This window comes from Bombus affinis, chromosome 9 (genome assembly GCF_024516045.1).
Source record: "Bombus affinis isolate iyBomAffi1 chromosome 9, iyBomAffi1.2, whole genome shotgun sequence".
Classification (NCBI taxonomy): domain Eukaryota; kingdom Metazoa; phylum Arthropoda; class Insecta; order Hymenoptera; family Apidae; genus Bombus; species Bombus affinis.
The window spans coordinates 3,653,019-3,679,875 of record NC_066352.1 but is presented as its reverse complement, the minus strand read 5'-3'; the positions used below and the strand labels follow the sequence as shown (position 1 = coordinate 3,679,875).

General features: G+C 33.3%; 4 protein-coding genes, 1 long non-coding RNA gene and 1 other non-coding gene across 15 annotated transcripts; 3 read left to right on the top strand and 3 right to left on the bottom strand.

The window, feature by feature from the left end:
* Positions 1-337: 337 nt before the first annotated feature.
* Positions 338-8,686, bottom strand: LOC126920563 (mediator of RNA polymerase II transcription subunit 12). 8 transcript variants are annotated; one of them, XM_050731146.1, is made up of 12 exons: positions 7,936-8,683; positions 7,146-7,858; positions 6,087-6,867; positions 5,686-6,011; positions 5,052-5,583; positions 4,372-4,965; positions 2,575-4,289; positions 2,051-2,476; positions 1,507-1,978; positions 1,133-1,416; positions 900-1,061; positions 338-834 (listed from the first exon to the last, which is right to left on the bottom strand). In XM_050731146.1, exons 1-12 carry the CDS (start codon positions 8,477-8,479, stop codon positions 622-624), a joined length of 6,762 nt encoding a protein of 2,253 aa, XP_050587103.1. In that variant the 5' UTR covers positions 8,480-8,683; the 3' UTR covers positions 338-621. The 8 variants fall into 8 exon arrangements, with proteins under 8 accessions (XP_050587103.1, XP_050587107.1, XP_050587105.1 ...); XM_050731150.1 differs by having other exon boundaries at positions 338-828; positions 1,151-1,416; XM_050731148.1 differs by having other exon boundaries at positions 1,507-1,975.
* Positions 8,687-9,339: 653 nt separating this feature from the next.
* Positions 9,340-13,182, top strand: LOC126920564 (protein PFC0760c-like). 2 transcript variants are annotated; one of them, XM_050731151.1, is made up of 5 exons: positions 9,340-9,504; positions 9,848-10,152; positions 10,292-11,483; positions 11,565-12,272; positions 12,348-13,182. In XM_050731151.1, the coding sequence occupies exons 2-5, from the start codon at positions 10,090-10,092 to the stop codon at positions 12,992-12,994; spliced, it is 2,610 nt and encodes an 869-aa protein (XP_050587108.1). In that variant the 5' UTR covers positions 9,340-9,504; positions 9,848-10,089; the 3' UTR covers positions 12,995-13,182. The 2 variants fall into 2 exon arrangements, with proteins under 2 accessions (XP_050587108.1, XP_050587109.1); XM_050731152.1 differs by lacking the exon at positions 9,340-9,504 and adding an exon at positions 9,543-9,664.
* LOC126920567 (kynurenine formamidase) lies at positions 13,092-16,085 on the bottom strand. Of its 2 annotated transcripts, none has more exons than XM_050731156.1 (8): positions 15,941-16,085; positions 14,604-14,694; positions 14,440-14,541; positions 14,165-14,299; positions 13,987-14,065; positions 13,719-13,910; positions 13,515-13,650; positions 13,092-13,429 (listed from the first exon to the last, which is right to left on the bottom strand). In XM_050731156.1, exons 1-8 carry the CDS (start codon positions 15,944-15,946, stop codon positions 13,292-13,294), a joined length of 879 nt encoding a protein of 292 aa, XP_050587113.1. In that variant the 5' UTR covers positions 15,947-16,085; the 3' UTR covers positions 13,092-13,291. The 2 variants fall into 2 exon arrangements, with proteins under 2 accessions (XP_050587113.1, XP_050587112.1); XM_050731155.1 differs by lacking the exon at positions 15,941-16,085 and adding an exon at positions 14,773-15,395.
* Positions 16,060-17,581, top strand: LOC126920570 (uncharacterized). The gene is made up of 2 exons (XR_007712006.1): positions 16,060-16,147; positions 17,373-17,581. It is a non-coding gene; the product is annotated as an uncharacterized LOC126920570 (long non-coding RNA).
* On the bottom strand, positions 17,386-17,458 carry Trnar-acg (transfer RNA arginine (anticodon ACG)). Its single transcript has one exon. It is a non-coding gene; the product is annotated as a tRNA-Arg (tRNA).
* Positions 17,582-19,145: 1,564 nt separating the features above from the next.
* LOC126920566 (innexin inx2) lies at positions 19,146-24,512 on the top strand. The gene is made up of 2 exons (XM_050731154.1): positions 19,146-19,426; positions 19,534-24,512. Exon 2 carries the CDS (start codon positions 19,695-19,697, stop codon positions 20,769-20,771), a length of 1,077 nt encoding a protein of 358 aa, XP_050587111.1. The 5' UTR covers positions 19,146-19,426; positions 19,534-19,694; the 3' UTR covers positions 20,772-24,512.
* The last annotated feature ends 2,345 nt before the right edge of the window (positions 24,513-26,857 follow it).

Sequence of the window (26,857 nt, the reverse complement as noted above, 5' to 3'; positions counted from 1 at the left end):
TTTTATTTGATTTATATTAACTCAATTATAGGGTAAATTTTTTATTATAAAAAGTTTCTTTTTTTAGAAATTGTTTTCCTTTTTTATATTTACAATGTTATACTTATAATATTTATTTAATATTATAATATTATAATATTATAATATAATATTTTTTTAATATTACCAGCGAGTATTTAAATTTTATTCAATTTATTGTTTATTTGCTGTCTATTGTTTGTTTGTTATCTATACATAAATTATGTATGCCTTAAATATATATATGTATTTCGTGTAGCTAAAATTACCACTAGTTTTATGTAATTTATATCTAATTTATTATTAGCCTTACAAAAAGAAAATTTATATTTTAATTTATTTGGTTTGAGAGTACAGTAATTACGCAACATTTCTAAACAATTATAACTGCTTATTTTTCATACATTATACACAATATTAACGTTAAAAAAGAAAAGAAATAGCTTTTAAGACTTTTGTAAAATTCTTGTCTGTTTATTGCCTCTGCAATGGCACGCTTTATATATTCACACCGCAAATTAAGTTACGTAATTCTTCTGACCCAGTCTACACAGTTTATGTTAATTATACAACAAATTCATTAATTATATACAGATTAAATTACTAATAGGGTGGCGGTTGATGCTGATAGTGTTGCGGTGGTTGACTCAAGTGCCGTTGTAAATGCGTCACTAATTGTGGAGTTGGCTGTTGTCCACCGGCATTACCTTGTTGTTGTTGTTGTTGCTGTGCTTGCTGTTGCTGCTGTGCCTGTTGTTGTTGTTGCTGCATCGCAAGCATTTGTTGTCTCATACGTTGTTGGTTTATCGCCTGTTGCTAATAATGTAAACAATTATACACACAGATATATGGACAACTTTTTATAGCACAGTAAACCTTACCTGTTGGAATTGTTGATTTTGTTGTAAGCCGACGTTAGTAGTGCCTACTCCCGTTACACCAACTGTACCAGGTTTTCCACTGGTTTGCCGATATGGTGGTGCTGGTTGACTTTGAACTCCACCTCCCATTGGACCCATTGTATTCATTGTAACATTTGGAGCCTAAAGAATATCAACAATAATTTTCGATTCTTTATAGTAAATACTTTTTTTATTAGATTCATTTTATCTACTTTTCTTTTAAATGGTACCTGAAGGTACGGTGGCCTCGTAGCTCCAGGTTGCATACGTTGTTGTGGTATATACTCTTGCGCCCTTTGAGGTCCCATCATTTGCTGTTGATTAGAAAACATCATGTTCTGTTGTTGATTCATTAAACCTTGTTGCTGCTGCTGCTGCTGTAACAACTGTTGTTGTTGCTGCGCTTGTTGAGGCGCTTGCTGTTGTTGCTGCTGCTGTTGTTGTTGTTGTGGCATCATTTGTTGACCCCCATATCCTGCATAATTTTGATTCATTCCTGTTAAAAGATATAATTATTATATTTTTATATATTATACTACCAAAGTAATTATTATACATAAAATAATAAATTATAATATATAATTACCCTGTTGCATTCCAGTGTAAATTCCTTGTTGTTGCGGTTGTTGTTGCTGCTGTTGCGAAGCAAACATTCCTTGTTGTGGATTGATATTTGGAGCTCCATGTTGAGCTCTTAATTGTTGTCTGATGAATTGTTGTCTCTGCATTCCTTGGAAAGCTCCTGGCCCAGCGACAGGTGCGGCATTTGCTTGTTGCTGAGAGCTTATTAATTGATTGGACGGTAGCCGTAAACGTAACATGTGAGAAAGCGCCTGTTTTGATTGATTGTTCATGCCTGGTCTGTCGTATCTTGGTCCAACTGGAGTTGGTGGTAATTGTTGTCCATATGCATATGGCTGAGCTGGTGCATGAGGTTGCTGATTGGTGTACCAAGGTTGTTGATGTTGCGGCGGTTGACCAGTAAACATCCCAGGTTGTTGACTAACGGGTACTTGCTGATTTCCAAATGACATTTGTTGTAGTTGATTTGGTGGCTGCTATTTAACACATAAAATATATAAAAAATTGAAAAACAAATATTTTAAAAAGTCAGATGGAAGAAAAAGAACCTGAATTTGTTGTGAAACAGGTGTAGTAGGTGTAGCAGCTCCTCTATTCTTTCTATGCTTTCGTGTCTTCATAGCTTTCCCTTTGCCATTGGTAATAGCATTACTAACTCCACTACTGCCAACACTACCTGTTACTCTTCCAGGAGAATCGATACTCATTGGTGTATCAGCTTTGCCAGGTTCTGATTCCTTTTTATCTGGTTCTAAATCTTCCGGAGGTAATGGTGGTGGCTCCAAGTAATGGCTAGGAGGTCTAATTTGACTATGTGTATGATATCGTAAAAGCTTATGAGCATTTTGGTACGTAAGAGGCTTACGTTCCAATCGAACTGCTCTAAACCAGGCCCAGGAAATTGGTGCTGGATTTTTATGACCTTCTAATACTTCCCATGCAGATACCCTTTGGGAATCACATACTTGTAAACCCTAATTTAATATGCATATATTTTTATATCATTTTTTTTTTTTTTGCTTGTTATTAGAGTGTAGTATTATATAGTACAAATATAAATACTTCAACTTACTTGTTTTTTATCAATACTATCAAAACCAGCTATTTTATTTCCTTTTGTGTCTGTCAAACATCCAACTGGCTCACATGTAATTACTTCCATCGTTAATTTTGGCAGTGGTAACAATTGTCTGACATATCGAATACTGGGAGAATTTCTATCGCCGAGTTCCTTTTTCAACTTTTTCATTAAATTTTGATAATGTTTTTTATTTTCATCCTTCTCAGATTGCGAATCGGAAACTAGAGTAGAATGTATTAGGGTTGCTAACATATCTATGACAGTAGTAAACAATCCAGAATTATTATTTAAATCTATAACACCATAGCTAACCAGCTGAACCAATAAAATAGCCCAGTCTGTGGTAGCAGTCGTATTTCTTTGTATAGTGTCAAAGACTCCACCGACGAGACTAAATCTCAATTGCAATGCATCTTGCAACACCTCTCTCGTCTTAGGATCTTCGGTAACAAAATTTTTCTCCTCTTTGCTAATGTTCAAGAACTGCGATAGCTGCGAATGCAGAGACATCAGAAGGCCCTCTCTTTGATCGTCCTGACCTTTGAGGCAAGTGAGTACTAACGAGAGAAACGGTTGATGATTAAACAAAGATGGCGATTTCGATCTACTTCTCTCGCGACCTGTCGCTGTTTTTGACCAATTACCGGATTCTAAAACCTGGCCCGCTACTTTTAAGACTCGACCTTGCACTGCGCTTGGTAATTTTGAAACAAGCGGTGCAACTAACCATATCGAACCAGACCGTTTATCTGGCTTACTTGACATAGTATTCAATTGAAACACATCGATTGCAGCTTTGGCAACGGTGTCCAACCACTGTGAAAGATCGCTCGATCCTGGAGGAAATTGTTTGTACATGAGTTGCAGATCAAGCCACGACATTCTTAAACTCCATTGCTCCAGATTTTCCAAAATGTTTGTTATGTGAGTCTTCTGGTCAATAAATGCGTCTGTAGAAGTCTCCGGATAGCAGATCATATGAAGTAACCGTTGAGCTTGACGCGGTGTCAGCATGTTATCGAGTAACATATCGGGATGACAAAGTTCTTCTGGGTTTTGTAAACATCTTTCTAAAACCCACTCTTGGCTGCAGATTTGTCTGAGGACATGTTGCGCAAAGTCTGACAATCCTTTCACATTTTCCGTAGTCATTCCAGCGCTGCTGCTAGATGAAGATATTGCTAGATCAAGTCCCAAGTCATCGCCACCTCCTAGAATATCACTGGTACCTAGGATATGACTGATAGACAATTCGCTCGGTCCACCTGTAGTTACCCCAACACCAACACCAACACTAGCTGGTCCTCCTCCTTTATTCGAATGATTTATCGGCACATCTGGTTTCTTTGGAGGTTGTTTACCAGCAGTTGCATCGGCGACAACTAAGATAGCTTTCAGTACAGCTAAAACCGGACCGACCCTAATGTTATTGTGAGCAGCTGCCAGCAAGTGTCTATCACAACTTAATTTTATACTGTAACCCCTGGAATTTCCATTCGGTAGAGGGTGAGGGCTTGTGCTCACGGAATAAAGCGCCGGTTGAGGACATTCGACAGTCTTGAAAAGCCGTAGAAGTAAATGGCAGGTTAAACGTGCTCCAGCTTCAGCTTCCATATCTGCGTCTCCGCGACCTTCATTACAAGCTTTAACTAAGGATGGTAATGCTATATGCACGACAAAATCCTCCAATGAGAAGCAGTGTCTTGCTATAAATAGAAAATATTATTTTAGTACATTATCAACTTTTTAAAATAACATAATGCATTAAAATCATTTTAAAAAATTTACCAATTAAAATTGACGTGAATACCGCCAGAGAGTTATGTATACTTAGGTCTTGTACATCAACCTGATTTAACACGTCAATATAAAAGGCGGAGCTATTTGAAGAACAACAAAGTGCCATAAGGACTCCGAGCCATTCAGCGTTAAGTGCATTACAACAAGCTGTTAATTCCGCGCATGTTATCGCAATGTCATTTAATTTATCATTATCCGTCTCACTGCAAACTGCAACTATTGCGTTGCAAACAAAACTGTAACGATTCGCCGGTGTCTCGTTTAACTGTCTAGCCCATTGAGGTTCGATTTTTCCACCGCGTCTTGGACTAGTAAAAACATCTACCATAAATTGTGAATTATACACATGACTCGACGTTGTTGGTTGTAACGTGCTGTAGAGAGCCGTTCGGATTTTAGGATAAGCATTGCTAAATGCTTCAACTCCATGTGGTTTCGTTTTCAGCAACGAACAAGACGAGTATAAATCGTAAAGATGCGCTAATACACATCGTTCAGCAGAACTACAATCACTAGGATTGGATACATGCTTTACAACTTTACAAAGTAAATCGAATACCGCTGTTGTTTGTTCCGGAGATACTAAAATAACCAAGTTAGATATAATTATCATTCCTATTATTTGAGTACTTTATAAAATAATGAATTTTGTTATGAATAATACTTACATAACAAACAACAATGATATCTTCTTAATACTCCTACAACATATAAACTTAAGCTTGTAGTATAGCTTCTAACAAGCTGACTGTTTCTAATTCCCAACTGTGTTTCAACTTCTGGTAATTCCTTTAGTATTTGAATGCAAACATCTATCAGGCCATATATATTTAACGCTAATTCCATTAAATCAAATAGAAATGCTACATGTTCTTGGACTGGCAAATAAGACGAACCAGCCAATGCAAATGTATTCAACATTTCTATAACTTGTGTCGCGCATTGCCACGTCACTACGTGTTGATCAAAATAGCTGAGATTCTGAAACTTCAGCGTAATCGCTTCAAAGTTGAATTCACTTCGGGAATGTTTCTTTACTTTACCACCTTCTGCAACGTCAATGCTAAATTTTTTTCCGAATAATTTACATACTTCTTTCGTCATTTTTTTAACAATATGTCTAGCGTCGTCTCTAACGCGACCTACTCCATACAGTAATACATGTCGTTGATTACAGTCATGTTGACTGCATGTTTCATCCTACAAACATAATATTATAAAATTAATGTCAACAGCACTTTAAAGATTACAGGGTACATGTTAAATTTTGTATAAAATTGTTTCAGTCAAATATTAATTTACCTGTGGTAATGGGAAATGCGTTGTATACAATAAATGTCTACTGTGACTCGATGGTATTTTTGAATCCAATCCTTCTTGAGTTCCATGCCCAGCTAATGCATCTTCTTTAGGACTATCAGGTGCATCCATGCTATTTTGTTGATCCTCTTTGATGTGTTGTAATAATTTATCCAAATCATCGTCAATTTTACTGTCATCATAATCCATCGTTCGTCCGTGATCTGGTACCTCTAATTTTGTTGGTTTTAAATCTATCCCAGTAAACAAGCTGTCTTCGTCGATTTGTTCTCGATTACTCGGAGTTCCAGGTTTGCTAGCCACAGGGCCTAAATGAAATAAGATAGTAAAATATGTATCTACAGTAATAGATGATGGAAAAATTTGTAAAAAGCTTATCCTACCTTGTATGAGATCTCCTCTTGAGATGAGTGTACACATGTATGCGTCGTGTGAAAATACATCATGTCTAATTAATTCTGAAAATAAGTGAACCAAATTCGTGAACTGAACTTTTGACTGAGTTGTTGTATTATCTAGTACCGGGGCATCCATGTCCAAGAATTTCATAAGTAATGATTGAAAAATTGGAAGCACGGGTGGATTTCCATTACTACAGATGCTGTCTTTATCATCGTTATCGTTCGTTTCTCCAGTAACTTCACTCTGCCGTTTCTCCAACAGCTTTGCAACTGCCATTGCTCTATGCTCTCCCCACCTTTCGGCGCTCACTGCCCATTCGCATAGAATTTCAACTACAGCAGAATCTTGTTGCGGATTATATTCCGTTTTTGTATCTCGTTCATTGGTATTATCTTTTGGAGGTGATGTAAATATTTTAGCATACAAAGTATCTAACGAATTAGTAGAATCCATTCTATCAAAACTATGCCGATCTAAAGCATCTAAGGCTGCCAGTACTTTAGTTGTTGTTATTCCAGCACTGCTTTGCTGCCACTTATCACATGACCATTTTCCTTCAGCAGCTTGAGATCTTGCTCGAATATTTTTTTGAGCAATTTTCAGTTGTTTTATTGTAGGATTAGTTGCACTCACAGGTGGACATGGTAAAGCTGTAGGGGGACATGGTAAATAATCTAAAGGAGAACCATTTAATACAGATGGAGCTTTTCCTTCACCAACGCTATTCCACACTAATGCAGTAGGACATTCTAGTGTTATAACCTGATAGAAAAATAAGTTTATATTCTTTTATATTATTTTATAATATAAATTTATAATATATTTTTTAATATTATTTTTTATATTATTTTTTAATTATTTTTAGATCAGCATGTTCCATGTTAGGTGAACATTTGATAGAACAAAACCACTCTTTGTTATATTCTTCAAGTAAGCAAAAGGATACCAAAATTCTATTAGCGATTTAGAATAATATTATCTCCTTTTAGTTCACTATTGGCCATGGAACATGTTAAATAATACATAACATCCTATCTTACTTGTATTATTGTTGACAAACTATAAATCACATCCCTGTGATGTGGACAAGACAAATAGTCATTAAAGGCAGCAGTTAATGGATTTTGAACTTGATTAGCAATGGCAGTGTCTTTCCCACTGTTAACATCACTTTTATTTACGGACGGACTTTGTGGATTGCCATTGGTTTCTACATTACTACACATATGTGCCAATTTGCGGCAACACAAATATGCCAAACGTCTGGCTAATAATTCAGATTGCACGAATTCCTCTAAATACTGCAATGCTAGTGGCAACAGAAGTTTCAAAATACCATTTTCTGAAGGAGAAGATTTAATTTTATCTAATAATTCTAAAATCCATTGTAGTAATTCTTGCCTATCTAATAAACCTTCTTCAAACATATACTTTGCCAATTGTATACAATAATGCCATTGTTTTAATGCTAATTTATGTTCCTCGTTCATAGTATTTCCAGTTGCTACTTGGTTACTTGAATTTGGTGTAGCTGGCTGATTATTCACTACTCCATTATTATTATTAGCATTATTACTGACATTATTGGCATTGTTGTTATTATTATTGTTATTTCCACTGTTGTTCCCACTGCAAGAATTATTTGCAATACCATTACTACTAGTACTATTTGTTGTATTATTATTTATATAATAATATTCCTGTAGTTTTGAAAGCTGATCCTTCAAGAATTTAATAAGTGTTCCTGTCCATTCTAAAAGAAGAAACAAAGAATAAATATTTTAATTAAATATTTTGATTTCACTAATATTGAAGAAGGTCTTTGTTTACCTGTAGTTGGGTCAGGCAACTGTCTCTTTTTTATTTTGGCTTCTGAAACTGCTACTGTGTAAGCAGAGCTAAGTTTAATGAACCAAGCTGCTCTAAGCATTGGTACTTGATACTCACAAAGCATCATGAATATTTCTTCTTTCTTATTGAAGTTAGGAGCTTTCTTAGCAAGAGCTATCAGTGGTTTACACCCAGACAAATCTTTGAACCAGGCCTCAATGCCATTTTTTGTTCTAGCAGTTACTGGCCAAAAGTTATCTTTTGGATTGATTTGTTGTCGTTTCCTTGCAGTATCTGGCATTGTAGAGAGCTCTTCTTTCTTAGCCAAAATTGCATTGAAATATGCTCCAACTTTAGCAGCAGTGACATTACAATGTCTCGCTGTCCCAAATTCCTCTGACATCTGGGGCATTGTGGCGAAGCCCAGTTTGACATTTGTGGACGTAAGTTCATCTTCTTTCTGTTTAGGTTCTTGAGGATAGACGTCCGGCGGCCCTAATTTAGGCCGTTTTAGTGGCCTTTTCTCATACAATATTCCCATCATGGTATAAGGAAATAATCAGAATCGACAGACGATTATCGACATTGTTTAATTATACAATAGGATGAAACAGTTTCAAAGTTATGTAGTGTTATCTGAGGCTACGTACGACATATAACCTCCGTTAATGACATATTTACAATTACCCATACCACTGTCGTTCAACTAACACTTTTAATGATAGAGTTACTATGCATACAAACATTTCTAGATGGCGTGTCGTTATTAAAATCATGGACTACACGAATGTATAGTTGCGCTTTGAATTATCATCAGAGATGTATAATTATCTCTCATTTCTACATTGCATGTTATTTACTGATATGTAAATTCTAGTCTATGGTTTTAATATACATATCAGTGCTTTTATCGTATTTGTATATTTTTATGAATTAATATGTCAAGTTATGAGATAGGCTAGGTTGTGCAAAATTTTATACTAAAATTTCTAAAAGAGAAATAAATAATTAATTATGTTATGACATATTTTAATGTCTATAAAGCATAATTTATTATAACGTTGGTATTATTATATATTTTGATAACAGAGGGGAAATTGATAATTAGTTGGTGATTCTAAGTAAGTATCAAGGATTAAGAGGCAAGAAGTTAAAGAAATAATCAAGAAATTAACATAAATAAAATGTATAGGAAAATTTCGATTCTAAACTTTCATCAATATAATGTATCGTATTCAAAGATTAAAAAATAAGAGTACGATGTAAGTACAATATTTCGATATTTATTGTGCGAATAAGTTTTTCTAATTATTATTTTAAAATTTCTACTCGTACCAACTTAACAATGCTACAAGAAAATTGTTTAGGTTTGACCCTAAAATTAGTGTTAGATTAATCTTAAATAGTAATAAAAACACTAACGTAAAACATTGTATCGTTATAGAAATATTAGAAATATATATTTTATTCTGATCGCTTAACGTCAATAAAAATTATTCTAATATTCTATCTTATTCTTTTTTAAAGTTTTATGTAGTCACTTTCTTGAATAAAATTTATCTAAAACAGGTATTATCATCTTCTTCTACTGGTTTATTTTCTTCTTTATGACAATTGTTTACAAAATTGCGGAAGAACGGCGTTATTCCAGTTTTTCCTAAATTTTCTTTGCTATAGACTGTATTGATAAAGTTTTTCCAATAAAACTTAAAGTTGCGTGATTAAGGTGGTATGTAATGTGAGGAAGTAAAGTCCCTAAAGGCTAATAATTAATTGTAACGTTGTAAATACAGTATATAAGAATTATTTATTTTTACGAATACAATTTCGAATTTTTCTTCAACTGTTAACCTTTCAAAGATAGACATTTCAATGAAAATATCTAAATCAATATTGAATTGCATACTTTCAGTTTTACTTAATCAAATTCATCTATACTGTTAAAGTGGAAACAAAAATAAGGTGATGTTATAGCAGGCTAAATAGAAACGTGTATATACTTTTAAACAAACGCTAGTATGTATACACAATGAAAGGCTTTTGACGCAATTATAATGGAATTAATCGTTATATTATCGTTTTCTGTCGGCAAGATAAGCTATGGATGTCATGTATTGTAATATTATAATCTAACTTTTCCATAAAATAATAAATATGGTCAGTAAGGAGAATGACATTATTTGTATTTCATCAGATGACGATGAAGATGCAAGACAGGTTCGTATATCTTGCTACATTAAAATATATATAATTATGTCAACTGTAAATTCTTAGCAATTGTAATGTGATGTACCTATGGTTAATAAATTATGAATATGTTGAAAGACATTTAGAGTTCAAAATGTTATTGTTTCAGAATAAAACTGATGACACACAAGGGTCAGTTATCAAATTAGTAAAAGATAATCATAATTCCCATTCTAACTTCTTAATTACTACTATAAGAGTAGAAGCTTCTTTGTGTGACAATGATGGAGTGAAAAGACGTAAAAGAAAAGCGTCTGAAATAGAAAATGTTGATAGTTCTTGTATTGACAAAAATTCTGAAGTATTTTTGTATAAACAAGAAGCTAATGTTAAAGCATGTAATCTGAAGAAGGAGGATGAAACAGAAAAAGGAAGAGAAGAAAATAAAATATTATTGAAACCACAGTTGGTTGTAAAGGAGAAGAAAACTATTTCTTCTATGGAACAGGATATATTCTCTATGTTTATTAGTTTATGTTTACAGAAAGATCGTTCTGATGATATGAAAAAGATTGTTAATAAATTAAAAAGACGTTATGAACAGTTGGATCCTGTATATGCTCATTCTGAAGCTTTCAATAATTTTTTAAATCGAAAGAGAAATGACATAATGGAGAGTAATTGTAAACTTTACATATATATAGCTGAAGTAATGAATGAAATGAAAAATTGCTGTAAAGGAAAGTCGACATTATTATCAAATAGAGATTATTTTTCTGATATAAACAAAACAAATAGAGATTGTAAACTAAATAATTCCAATGCATCTACTGGAATGTGTTCAAATATGACACAAACTAGTAATAGTATAATTAATGATAATGGAATGATGTTGACTAACGCCAATAATGGAGAAGAACAAAAAAAAGAACTTGCTACAGAAAAGAAAATTAAAAAAATTTTAAATGCAATGAAAAAATGTGAAAAGTATATAAAACGTTTTGAAGAATTAGAAGTAGATTTTGATGATGAAGAAAATAGTAATTATATAAAATTAGAAAAATATAAACATCGAATGGTGGAACTGTATAATAAGTACTGTGAATATACTGGAGAAAGTATTGATGCAGGACGGCAATACCTAAGACCAAAAGACTTCAGTACAACTAGTATTGTTGTTGTAAATAATGCTATTACAAATTTCATTAATTCTAAAATATCAAAAAGAAACAAATTGAAGAAAATTGGCGATTTTACAAGAGCACTAATTTTCCCAGACTACAATGATATTTTACAATGTGTGACAAGATGTAATGATATGAATAATTTAGGTTTGAACAATAAAAAACTGCGTGAGATTGGTAAGTTATTATAATTTCACTAGTAAGTTACTGTAATTTAAATAATTAAATTTAATCTTTATGTATTGTTAATTTTTATAGCAAAAAAGGCGTTCATCGATTTAGGTGAACATTTGCAAAGATGTCGACGCAATGATTATTGGGATACATTTTCATTATTTCTTGAAAATAAAGAAGATGATCCTGCATTAAAAGATATGGAATTAGCTGAAAAATTAATGCAAAACAAGAGAATTAGTGAGAAGAAACTATCAGATACATTTGAGGAATATGTGAAGAAACAAGAAGAAATGAAAGATCAGATTACTCATCCTAAAAGATCAGAGAATGAAGAAGATGATGATGATAGCATAGAAAATAATGATGCTGAAGAAGAAGATGATGATGATAATGATGAGGCTGATGATAATGACATTAGTGACATTGACGTAAATCTAAGTAGTTCATCGGAAGATGAGAATAGTACTGATATAAGTGAGACATCTAAAAATAAAACAAATACAGAAGCCAAATCTAATACAGGAAAAGCTAACTCCGATATAGAAATGGGAGAAATAGACCAACAAGAAATCAATGATAGATTAAAAGATCATAAGGGTGACAATTTAAAATCAAGAAAAGTTAATGATTTTATGAATACATCTAATTATAAAAATAATTTTAAATCAGAGTCGATAATACAAAATGACGCAATATCAGCGCCTAATGTGACGAAGCATTTAAATATTACAACTAACATAGCATTCTCAACCACAAGAGATAATAAAATTCTTATTGACAGAACAAAAGGTTAGTGATGAAAAAAAGTTAATCATTGAAGAATGAACAAAAACATGTAGATTTTATTACATATATGTGTTGTAGAGGATGATCCTAATATAATAAGTGAAAATCCAATGGATGACAAGTCACTAGAGGATAAGGCAGAAGAAGCAGAAGAAGCAGAAGAAAAGCCATTGTTACGAGTGCGCTCTTTTGCTAAACCTCCGATTACGTGGAAAGATGGACAAGAGAAAGTAGGTGAATCTAATGAAAGTGAAGATACATTAAAGACATTAACTGCCAAAAATGTAATAGATCTTACACAAGATATTACACAAGAAAATTCGGTTCGTACTATTCAGGTAATTCCTATTGTAAAAGGTAACTGCAAGACATTTGTAATACCAACAGGTAAAAGCATAATTAATGTAAAAAATATTACAAATAATTATGTGAAATTGAATACTAAAAATATGGATTCGCGTAATGTAACTAAATTAGGAAGCGGTCAGATCATATCTTCGCCGCAAGCAATAGATAAAAATACAAAATTTACAAGTATAAATAATATATCATCGAATTTAGTTAATCAAGAAACAAATATTAATCAAATACAAAATTCACAAATGAAACAAAAAAGCACAAGTTCTATGCTTCAGTCTAATCAAATGATAGTGTTACCCATGAAACAAAAGGAAAATACTTTGCAACGTCCAAAGACATTTTCATCAACGTCACAATCTAAATGACTCATAGAAAAGTTAAAAGCAGTTCGTCGTGATCATTGTTATGCAAAATTAATAAATGACAGATGACCAATAGACAGTCTAGAGTAAATAAACGTAATAACTTTTTTACAAACAATTTGTAATTTAGCAACAATGTATTAGTATACTGATATATTACATTAAATAAATTTTTTACGAATATCAAAATATATATATATATATATAAATTTTGTATGTTAAATATTACAAATATCTGACCGCGTTAAAATTATATGTTTCTATATTGTTTCTGATTTTATGTTATTAAATTATTCTCTTTCATTTATGAAAGATGTTATTTAGTATCACTTTTGTCAAAATAAATTCTTCATTCGTGAGTTCTTCCACAATATTAAAATGGTCAATATTTTCCCGAAGAAATATATAATGAACATCGTCTACTATTGTAATAAGTTGCTAGAATGAAAAGAATATAAGATTACAAATTTTTATTTAGAACAGGAAAAGATTGTCACTTATTTATTTAAAATAACACGAGTACCTGAGTACATTCGCGTGATTCATTAATAAGTCCTGGTGAATCACATTCCCCAATGGTTACAATAACTTTTAACCCTTGGATGAGTGTGTTATTTTTGGTATCAAGAGTGGTAAAGCTATATGTGTTGATTTCATCTCTAAAACATACATATTACATATTATTATGATCTAAGTAAATAGTCTATATAAGTAATCAGATATTTACTTTGTAAGTTTCAAAGGCGTAACAATATTCGTATCGAGCAGGGGATTCAAATTATAAACGCCTCCTATTAACACGATACCTTTTAGTAGATTTAAGTATCCGTTTTTCGTCATTTCATCTAACCATAATTTATCATATAAAATGCTTGACGCTAAATGTGCGCCAGCGCTATGACCAGAGAGCCAAACATTCCTATAAGAACCCATCCAATTTTATCATTATATTATAAATTAACAAAATTATCATGTAAGTATTATGTGCATCTTACCGACATTCGAGATTCGATGCATACTTTAATATATGTTTAATCGCTATTTTTATCTGAGATATTATATCCCCAAATTTGACTAAAATACAATATAAATATTAATTAAAATATTTTTTAAATATTTTTTTAAAATTTTGTATCTAGAGAAAAATAGAAATGTGAAAGAAATACAGTTTACCATTAGGACATAAATCGTAGCCAATGGTTATTACTTTAATTCCTTTATTAACAAAGACAGGAACTGTAAATGCAGAAAAATCTTTGCTACCTTCTTGCCAATAACCACCGTGAATGAATATAAATATGGGGGAATCTGGAAGAAACATGGTTCGAAATACCTTAATGGAAGTAAGCTGAAGTGAAATATTTAAAATTATTTACACTGCAAAAAAGTGAAACAAACTGAAAATTGAAAACCTTTAATATGCGTACATGCGTAACATGAATACATACCTTTGGGTAAGTCAGCTCCATAGATATCATATTTAGTTCGTTCTGTTGTTCCATACGGAATATCTAATTCGCATTTAAAATTTTTACGAGCATCATCGGTAACTATAATAATACAAATAAATTATTGTTTACTTTAATTCGATTTCATGTTAATTTCAACTTACCCTTTTTAGCAAATTTATAATAATATGATAATATTTGCATTTGATCAAACCTCTTACTCCATTTGCTGGGACTATAGAGTACCTCCTGTTCCTAAAACCAAACAAATGCAATTCTGAATAAATAATAATGAGAATTCATTAACACCATAAGGAATCGATTAGTAGTTACCGAAATAGACATCTTTAATCTATATATTCACGTATACGTCCCAACTTCAAACAAGAAAAATGTAACTGTAACGATAACTATATTCTTATTGGAGACACTCTCTTTAATATCACGTCTTCGAATTTTTGATAAAATTCACGATATCGTTAAACAGATAATAAGTTTTAACCAAAAGGATGCGATTTATCAGTTTATTTCAACAGTTGCGATATAATTCACTGAATGTTCCATCATTTAATAAAAATGACTTATACATTCTCTGAAACTCTGGTATTAAATATCGTGACTGTCCCTTGATTGTAGATTGCGCTACTGTTACATGCGCATGATTATGAAACTTACAACAGATTGCGAACATAATTACTTCTTATCGATACATGTACTTTCACTTCTAGGAATTGGATGGATTTGCACAATGAAAGCAAAATTTAAGTCGATTATTCATTAAAACTTATAGAATTTTAGATAACTTAGATAATAATTTTACAATTGAGCCTTCTGTCAATGATTGAAGGATTCTGGTTATTTACATAATTTTATTCATGATAATAACACTCATGCAACATAGAGTAAGCATTCGGAATGTTACATATTTAAGTGACTGATTATCCTATTTACGTTCAAGTTTATCTCAATTTATACCATAGTTTGATTTACATGAACACATTTTAATTTTATTATAAGTTTATAATATGATCATAGATAAATAAATAAATAAAAATATTTCTAATTAATTAATTAAACATATTGGAAAGATTTGACTTTTTTTGTAATATTTCCTGGTATAAATATTTCTAAAAAGAAATCTCACCAATTGTATTTCAAGTAAAACAATCATTAAATATACGTAAGTATATATGTACATTTGAATTTTTAGTGGAACGATGTTAATTCATTAAGTAAGGAAACATAAACAATGTGATCAATATCAGACGCTATATGTCCCTTTCGTTATAGCTCAATCGTATACAGCATGAGTTGAGACGATTCTTTTTTCTCGGGTGCAAGAAAATTTTAGAATAACTCGACAATCCTGTATCTCAGTTAAAGCAAAAGTGAATAAGTCGAAAAATTATGCTTGACAAAGGAGGGCGTAAAATGGGATGAAATATAGTAAATATGTATACTATATATACACATACGTTCAAAATACATATTTTACACATACATACATATCCTATAGCACGATCGCGACGAAAGTAACAAGAATAGAGTATGAGGGTCGAAGATATTGAAAACCAGAAAAACCGGTCCCTTCATTTTGGCCCCACTCTTCTGTAACGCGCGCCATTCTCCACGGAGAAGTCACAGGTAGGTCTGCAGCAGCTGATGTATCGAGTATCGTGCCACGTCAACGCCTACCCACAGACCACAGGTAAGAGAAACCTTTTTCAGTCAAAAATCCGTCGGTTCAACGGATATTTCGTTCGAGAGAGCTGAGTAATGCACAATAAAATGCAAGCAGCGGTATAATCCAGGCCAGTGACGAACGATCATCGAACCTTCATGAATTCTTAAATCACTATTCGATCCATCTATCTTCACGATTCCCATTCGCAATGAAATCATTTCTTCGAACAAAAAATGTCACCTATAAAGTTAGGTTTAATTTGAAACTATTTGAAGAAGTAATATTTGGTATATTTTTACTAAATCATTAATAATAAGGGAAAAGATTAGATTAGTAATTCTATACTTGAACGACATAAAAGCAGAATTATTCTGTCAATTTAAAGATTCCTTGTGAAGGAACGTCTTCGTACTTGCCTTGATAGTTCTCGGTTTACACTGTCTTGCAACCGGTTTTCGTGTGCATACTGGGTTAATTTATTTGACCCACCGACTACGCTCGCTTCCAATTAGTTTCCAGGGCATTAAGTAGGTATCCTTTTATACCGCGTTGCCTTCGTTGGAATTCAGGATCAACCCGTGGCTATTAATAGCAACGATTCCGGCATTTGTTCGCGAACTAGATATCATAATATATTCCTTCAAGTCATTCCGAATTGAGTAGATATGACACGCATTGCTGAAGATCGTACTGACTATAGACATTTTCTCGCGTACCTGCATTCTATCGTCGACCCTTCTCTTAAGCTTTTCGAATAACTAAGGTTTACCTGCTTAACAGTTAATCAGTAAGAGAAAGTACAGTCAAACTGCGATTTGTATTGTTAGAAGAGACCGAAAATGAATGGTTAAGGTTAAGGCAGGGAAATGAACTTTCTCGATAAAAATGTTTTGACTCGCAATTTGAATATCCAAGGCTATCCAAGGCATTTCTTAATTCAATTCATGATCAACTATGAAACAAAGTACTTGTTCTGTTTTATCTGATTGCTTTCAGCTTAAGATGACATGAATAATTCTGTAAAGATAGATATATAATAAATGTATTTCTTGTAAGAAAATAAGTCAGTGTTTTAATTTTGAAAAAAAAAAAAAAAAAAAAAAAAGAAAAAAAATATTTGAGACATTGTGAGATATAAAGAAAAAGAAATGCATTATCGGATTATAAAAAGAAAATTAATTATTTAGTACAGTTGATCTAAAATTATATTGATTTAATAAGTACATTTAAGGGACGAAATATGTTTTAGGAAAAAAGAAATCCGATCCTGCCAGGATTCGAACCTGGAATCTTCTGATCCGTAGTCAGACGCGTTATCCGTTGCGCCACAGGACCGACCTTGGTTTTAGTTTTTATGTACTTGTATAAATATAGTATTTATATTATATATTAAAATTGTATTTATGTTTGTATGATTTTGGTTAAATAAAATAAATCCCATAATACTTTGACAGTAAAGAGTGTAATTGTGATTGTAATGCTTGTCTAGTAATATCTGTAAGACAGTATAACCTAATATAACAATATATAACAATATATAACAATCTGTTTGCCATTAAGAGACGTAAGTATTTATTAATATTTATTAATATTTATTAATGTTCTGAATTTAGAGCTATTCTTCCAAGAATGCCAATGACGATTCAGATCACTCCGTGACAATCAAATAGAGATACAGTTACGTTACTGGAGACTCACCGTCAGCTGCAGATAAGGATATGATATAGCAAAATCAATTTATAGAAAGAGTTCATTGGAATGCAATGTCAGAGAATCTTTTTATCGATAAAGCATAACTGAAATAGATAATGACATTTAAACATAATACTAGCATTACAAATATTCATGATAAAAGGAATATAAGGTTGTGATTGACTACCTCTATTAATGTGTATGAACAGATCATGTGTACTCTCCAATTTGTATAATTGATACATAATTTATTATAAAGGCGATTTAATTTGTCTAATTATCAGCATCTACTGATTTCAGATTAAATAATAATTAATCTGCATATCGATTTGAGATTAAAATAGCTTTTATCTATTTATTTAATTTAAGGAATCCGTGGAGTAATGGAGGTCAATAAAAATTATTTGTTAGGGATAATTACTATTCATTACAGACTATCATTCTAGAACGGTGCAAAACTTCAGATAGAAAGTGGTATGTTAAGTCTGGTATTTGTAATATATGTAGTGTAAGTTATTCCGATTACCTCTTTCGAGCTTTTTTTAATAATCCCGTTGAATTAAACTCCTTGTATATTTTGCTTTAATGAAATTCATGCATATGATTTTATTACAAAATATTTTCATACAAAATATTTCCATTATATTCTAAAATATTCGATTCGATAAAAATTGAGCTATATAAAAACAGTAGTACTCAATTAACTAAAGAGCATGGAGTTAACGATATGAGATGGAAAACAAGGTAAATGACACTATTACCAATAAAGAAGTAAACTACAATTATCAATTTTCGACTGGTTATTCTATTTAAGCAACGTATATTCTTTCAAAACTTTCTTCACAAGCCTTCTATTGAAGAGATAGCATTTAAACTTTTGATTAAATGATCGAAATTTACTAAACGAAAGAAACTACGTTTATTGTAAGTGTAAATGTTTATAGTAACGCTCTAAACAAATATTTCATGGCTATTATCCTTAAATTTAAATAAAATCGTACACGAGAGTGGTGTGGGTTGCTTTTCCGATTACGCATGCGTATATGCGTCTGAAGGTTTTGCTGGAACGTTGGAACCGATGTTAGCCGAGCACAATCGAACCTATACGAACGACGGGCCTAAGTTTCCTGTGATCCGGGCCGACGCGGCGGTTAAAAGAGACGAAAAGTGGGGTTAGGTTATAGTAAAGGGACAAGAGTGTGAAAGAGAACCTAAGAGAAACAGAGACAGAAAGAGAGACGAGTTTTCTCGTGTCCGTAAGTGGGGATAGGATCTTGGTGTGCAGCAGAAGTAAACGTATAGTATAGCGTCCCCAACCAGGCTGTGTATAATCTGCAAGCGAGACAGAGATAAGACGTTATACTATATACGCAAGAGAGAAGAAGCGAATCGACGAAGAAGAAGATAGACAGAGAGAAGAGCAAAAGGGAGCAGCTTACGGAACGGCATGTCCTCGTGTGTTCGTGTCGTAGAGCGTTTCTGAACGCAGCCATTACGACACAACCGCTCTCGGTGACGCTTTGCTGCGGTAGAGCCGTGCTCACGCGCGCAGTGGTCACGGAACGATCGGAACGGAACACACGTGTTTTCGGAAATTCGAACGAGATTTCGGTAAACGAAATTTATTCAGTGATAGATATATCGGTAACGAATAGAAATACAACGATTTTCGCGATAAACGAATTTTTTGAAAGCTGTTTGTTTTTGTGCGTGTGCAGGGAGGCCCAGGGACGCTTCTTGACGCGCGGCGTCACGTCGCGCGGGTCATCAACAACCCGAGTGTCCGGTTTGATTGGTACATAGTAAAGTAAAACTCGCGATTGGGATAAGTCGCTCGATTTCTCTCTTGTAGTACCTGTTCGAAGGAAAATAACCAACCATGTTTGACGTATTCGGTTCAGTAAAGGGACTGCTCAAGCTAGACAACGTTTGCATCGACAATAATGTCTTCCGGCTGCACTACAAAGCTACAGTGATCATATTAATTGCTTTTTCGTTGCTGGTCACATCCAGGCAATATATCGGAGACCCTATAGACTGTATCGTGGACGAAATACCGCTTCACGTGATGGACACTTACTGTTGGATCTACTCGACGTTCACGATCCCTGATCGAACTGGCGTAGTCGGCAAAGACATAGTGCAACCAGGTGTTGCGTCCCACGTCGATGGCGAGGACGAGATCAAGTACCACAAATATTATCAGTGGGTGTGCTTCACGCTGTTCTTCCAGGCGATATTGTTTTACGTGCCACGTTACCTGTGGAAGACTTGGGAAGGCGGTAGAATCAAGATGCTAGTTCTAGACCTAAATTGCCCAGTAATGAGCGACGAATGCAAATCGGAAAGAAGGAAATTACTAGTCGAGTATTTCGCTTCGAATTGGCACACTCAGAATTTTTACGCATTCCGTTTCTTCCTCTGCGAAGTGCTAAATTTCGTTAACGTAGTCGGCCAGATCTACTTCATGGACTTCTTCTTGGATGGCGAGTTTACCACCTATGGCTCGGACGTGGTGAAATTTACAGAAATGGAACCTGAGGAGAGGATCGACCCGATGTCACGGGTATTCCCGAAGGTGACCAAATGTACCTTCCACAAATATGGTGCGTCCGGTACGGTGCAGAAATTCGATGGTCTCTGCGTGTTACCGTTAAACATCGTCAACGAGAAGATATACGTGTTCCTCTGGTTCTGGTTCATCATCCTGTCGGTGTTGAGCGGTTTGACCCTGGCATACCGTGCCGCAGTAGTAGCCGGGCCGAAACTTCGCTTAGTGCTTTTGCGTGCCCGATCGCGCCTCTCCAAGCCGGAGCATATCGGAACCATCGCTGAGAAGTGCCAGATCGGTGACTGGTTCGTTCTTTATCAGCTCGGCAAGAACATAGACCCGGTGGTGTACCAGCAGCTTGTCATCGATCTTGCCACGAAACTACAGGGCAAAGAATCCGTCTAGTTTCTTACATACATTCTTAGAATTCCTCTTTTTTCTTTTCCTTTCCCTCGCTTCTTCGTTTTTACTATTCGATTCATCAACAGATCCGATTAGTCGAGTCGAATCAAGTTGTAGTTTACCGTATTTTCATTAATGTAGTTATTCGATCGAAAGCCATTTTGAATTACGTTTATTTTTCGTATCTGTAACATATATATAGAACGTATACGTGCATTCCAACAATTTTGGACAAATTTTTCGTAGTTCATTTGGCATACGAGTAAAGCGAGTTGCCTTACCGATCGTTACATGATAATTTTCGATCGGAAGTGCAAGTTCTGTGTAACACAAAATATTAAGCGAAGAAAATGAAGAAATTAATCATTCTTCTTTTTTTGTCTCTCTCTCTCTCTCTCCTCTTTCTCTATCTCTCTCTTTTTTTTACTTAAATAGTTAAACAATACATTCATTTCCATCTATACTACAGTATACGCGAGAGACTATCGATAGTTTCTGTCGATAGCTAGCGACCATAGATACATGTTCGATCCTACTCATAGCTTCGTCACGTAATTTCCTTGAATCCTTTGACTTCGATATCATCCATAGATCATTGTTTTTTCCTTTTAGTATCTTTTTTAATACTACACATTTTTGTAACTAAATCCAATTTACGACCCAATGTACACAGTGTCAAAAATTGCGCCATGCTGTTCCGTGATATCGTTATCGATCTTAAGAAACAATAAGACGAATACCTTATATTTACTCTCATTTTTCTAACGTCATCGTTTTTATTCGCGAAAATAATGTTTCCCATCTGCTCGGTCGATATTCGATAAATCTGCAAGTATCGGTAGCACAAATATAATGAGGATGTATATGTGTGTGTGTATATATATATTATACATATCGTACATACACACATGCGCATATATAACTATATACCTATACACATGCGAGATAGAGGGAGAAAGAGCTTACAAGTATTAAATTGCTCCGAGACATGGAGGCTTTGTAGAGAGAAACTTCGATTGTGTGATATAAAATGGGAGACGACACGACGTTTTCATTTCTCTTGCCATTCTCCTTTTCTCGGCATTTTTCTTCCATCTCATCTCTTTTTGTCTTCTTTTTTTTTTCTTTTAGAACAAGCGCCTTTGTTTTTTTGTTTGTTTCGAATGGATGCGCCCTTCCATTATTCTTTGCTATTTTCTCTTTTTCTTTTATTGTTGGATGAAACAATGCATGAGAGAAGGAGAAATCGAAAAGTCGGGTTGTGCAGGTTTGTCGCAAAGATTAAATGGTCCTTCATCGACCCCACTCTTCGTTCGAAAATTGAACGACGCGTCGCTTCGTCTTCCTAGAAATGTAATTTTTCTGCTTACTATATTATTATTTTCTCATATTGTAGGCGTACATCTTGTACATTGTAGAATATCTTATAAAATAGAGAATATATATAAATTTATATTATATATATATATATAGAAAGAGGGAGTCCGAAATAAATGAGAAGAGGAGGAAAAGAGGGAAAGAGCACGCACGAGAGAGAGAAGAGTGAATGAGATCGAGTGAGAGGGAGAAGGGCAGCCATGCAGACAGATAGTTTAGAAAGAAAAAATGCTGTAACGAAAAATTTCCTTTGAACGTTTATTTTCGCTTGCTTTTTCTCTATTAATACTTTTAACTCATCATTGCGATAATTAGAATGTTATTTACATTTATATATATATTTTACTATACATGGAGGGACCAAAAGAAAGAAAAGAAAAAGCGTTAAAAAAAGTCTACAGACTTTCATCGATGAACATACGTAGATTTCTTTTTCTCCATCCTTTCTTAGTGTTACTTTTGCTCGTCCATCATTCCCGTTTCTCCTATTTGAAACGTTTGAAACTACTACATTAAAATTGTTGTTACTGTCGGAATTATTGTAATACCGTCCTTTATATGCGACCTAAGTGAAATTCTAAAGAAAAAAAGGAATAGATGCAAAAAAAAAGACTATTTTAAGAAGAAATAAAAGACAATAAAGATAACGTACGTTTAGCTGGTAAGAATTTAAAGGGGAAGAAATGGAAAACGTGCGCGCGAGCTTGAGAGCTCAGATAATCGTTTTTCGCATACCAATTCTCATTGTCAAATGTAGTAATATGTAATTCTTCTTGAGGGATCCATGCTCAAAGTAAGACTGCCAAGTAATCGAAACACTCCACATCATCGTGATTCTTGTATTTTGTATCTATCATATTTAGGATTGTACACGTGAATAGAATTTAGAACTTTCTTTCATTACACTTATTACATACATACATACATACATACATACATACATACATACATACATATATATATGTGTGTGCGTGTGTATATATATTATACATATAAATATGTCATATATATACTTCCTTCTCTCTTGCTTTTCATGCCAGTGTTCCCTTTTCGATTCCGATTAATTTCGTCCGCATAATATCTCCCCAGAGGTGTTTTGTTCCTTTTCTTTATAAACCGTCAGTTTACTTCCGTTTATTTTTTTTATATTGATAATTTTAATAATCATAGTCGTTATCTTCTCACGCACACATATACACAGACATATATTTAATTTTCTGATTCAGAGAAGTTGAGAGTAAGAAAAAATTTCTGCAATTTACTTCTTTTCTTGTCGAAATACATTACATCGTTTATGATAACTCACTGGAAGTTGAAGAATCAAAAGACGCTGAGAAGCTATGTTTTAGTTCCAGTGCCTTTGGACGCCGAGTATTCAATCAAACTTCCTCGAGGAACGAAGAGTACTCCGAAGGCTGTAACTAATTAACATGTTCCCTTCTACATAGCTTATTAGTCATCGATGATAATTAATAAATTAAAGCTATTAAACGCACAACAAAATTGCTTAATAAGAACGTACAAACTATTAATATGTATTAGTGTATCAGTGAAATTTCTATTTTCCTCTAATGGATATTACTCTAACGCACGATAAATGTTTGCCCTTCAATTTTCATGTGGAAAAACAACTTTACCTTTTAAGCTTACGTGACACGGAACATGTTAAATACGATAAGTCTACGAGAGTAGTAGAGATTAACGCTGAAATTGTTATTATAAAATAATCGGGAGGAAGAAAGAAAAGTGCCTATTTCATACGCATATGGTGTAATGAATGATGGAATCGCATTCGTAGATAGTAATAGTGTCGGTGCATTGTTCTATTCTAATGAATGTCCATGCTGCTTAGTGCAGGAACGTAATATGTATATCTATAATCATACATGTACGTTGTATGCACGTGCTTCCTCGTGCCTGTAGAAGCGATAAGATATGAGAAACAATTATTATATATGAAGAAAAATATATTATATATATATATATATATATATATATATAGAATTATAAAGATCCCAGCTAGTTGAGACTTGCTGGAAGAACGAGTGATAATTGATTAGTAATGACAATTGATATGTTATTTTTTTCCCTATTATTAATATCCTGTTCTTTACTCGTTGATAATGATAGTTACTACTTACTATAGTAAAACGAAAAATGTATGTTCCCGCTGTTGCGACAAAAAAATGTGTTTTTATAAAATTTTCTATTACAGGAACAGCGCACACTTTGTGAATTAACTTTCTTTTGACATATATATGCGTTTTCATCATGTTTCTTCGAGGATCGACAATGTACTGCCAGAATAATCCTATATTTTCGTAAAAATGTTCTATGGGATTAAACAAATAAAACGTCAGCGAGTAATCAATGCTTTCCATGATTCCTGAATTTCAGGATCGCGTCTCCTTCCGCCGAGATTACCCACGTATATTGCTTTAATTAATTTTATGCTATAGGTTATGATGGGTAAGTAAAGTCGTTCACGGGGAAAAGGAACTCGTATGTTAAAGATAGCGGTAATTTTAATTAATTGTTCGGTTTATAAGACTTATATTTTACAATTAGTTTGTCGTTTATTATTAATTTTTTCAATAAAGATAATTAATATCCGCTATAGTGCAATTTCTGTATGAGATACGAATATGTTTTTGAGAAACGTGGAATAATTGAATAAACAACGTTAAGTAATTAAAAAATAATTCGACTAATTTAACGTGTCCAAAGTTGTCTATCGCGTCCGTTGGTTATCTTACTATATAAGGATCGAATGGAGTTTGGATTATCTTACTATATACTGATAAACGTAGATCAGTTAAATGCTATATATTATATAGGGATTAAGTACAGCTTTGTATTTTTGTAGTTTTATGATTAGTTTTATGTACAATACGTAAAGAGGAATAATTTGAAAAATTGTAACTAATATGGAGTGAATAACAGAAATACATTTTTTTAGCTTCATGAATTACTAATCCTAGGATAATTCTGCGAAATATCTAATTTTCTAATTATATTTTAATAATAGCTTAAATTGATTGCAAACTTAAATAAAGTGGAAAAACTGTGAATCGTAAAAATTAATCTTTTGGGATGACATAAAATTTTCATTTAATAATAGAAATTCCAAACTAGAAGTGTATCATGGTATTTCGCTTGTAGAAATATCGTTCCATTACGACCTTCGATTAAGCTTTCATGACCCTGCATGATCCCTATCGATGGAATTTATTAAAACTATGCGATCTCCAGGGGGTTCGTTGCACATGCATGTACACTGCTTCGGGATTGACGATCGTGGAAACGAACCTCGACGCTCGAGGTCCAACTAATTTCGGTTCCCTCTGTTCGCGTTATTGTATCAGGGGACATGAAGATTATTCTCATTTTGCCGATTAGTAATTTAAATCTCATCCTTAACATAAAATTGAGCCATTATCTTGCGTTCGCAAGTCATCCTAGATTTATCCTCCGGATATTTCCTTAATCACTTTTTACAGCAAATTTTATAAGTAAATTAATTTCGGAGAATTTGATTCAATGTCAAAAGATCAGACATTTCGAAAATATTTTCTAATATGACCTTGTTTCTTAAAATGTCTGTAATATTGAGCAGTACAAAAATGTGTAAAATGGTGGTATTGTATATATTATATGGTCACGTATTCATAATAAATAAGAATGCAGCAAAACGTGAAACAATGTCTTTGTTCAGCTGCCAGAACAAAAACAATATGATCCAAGTATTACGAAAAGATAATTATAAAAAAAGGGAATCCGTGTTCGTTATCTTCAGGTAGGACACACAATTAGTGTGACGATAAACATTCGAAGTGTAATCATTAAATATTCGAAATAAACATAGTGTTAATAACATTGAAAGGAGATACTAAGATAAAAAAAATTATTGTTTATGATGTTACAGAAATAATTAGCGAGAAGCTTTGAGAAACAATTCTTTACTAATTTTCGATCATTATTAAATCACATCTATATTAGGACATAAAGAATTAACCACTGTAAGAATTGTATTTCTTTCTCTATATATTCAACGACTTAAATACATATCTAAAGAAAAAGAGAATTAAAAGGTTACAAAAAGCAAGGCAACATCTATTATCGCTCGTTATGAATCAATCTTTGCATGAAAAAAATGAAACTGAATTATGTAAGCAGTAATTAGAAATTATATTGTAACTGATTTATGGTTTTTGTATGCTACAAATGAACAACCAAGCAGTCAGTAACAAACAGGCCAAGAACGATGGAACTGAATGTATAATGCGTGTAAATAAGTAACATGTACGAATGGAGAAGTCACAGGACAGAATTTTCTTTGGAGGATCCGTTGAGTTTGCTGGCTGGAGGCGACTGCATCAGGGGCAACGGCCGGTCAAAGTCCTACCTTCGACATTCTATCCCTCCCACCTCTTTGTTCGTGTCTTTCTTGTTCACCGTTTCTCTTTCCCCTGCAACTTTACTCTTCTACCTCAAACTTGTTCCCTCTCATCTCCTTATCTTATTTGGTCTTTCCCTTTTTTCCCTTCCCTTCCATTTACCTTTCCTATCTCCTCTGGCGTACCTTCCTAATTTTGGACGTTTTTTCATCCGTTCCCCTGTCAGCTTTACACGTTGCATTCGAATTTTGTTCTCTAAATATTGAGTCTTATATCGTTCCTACCTTTCCTCAGATTATGTTCTGAGTTGTTTTA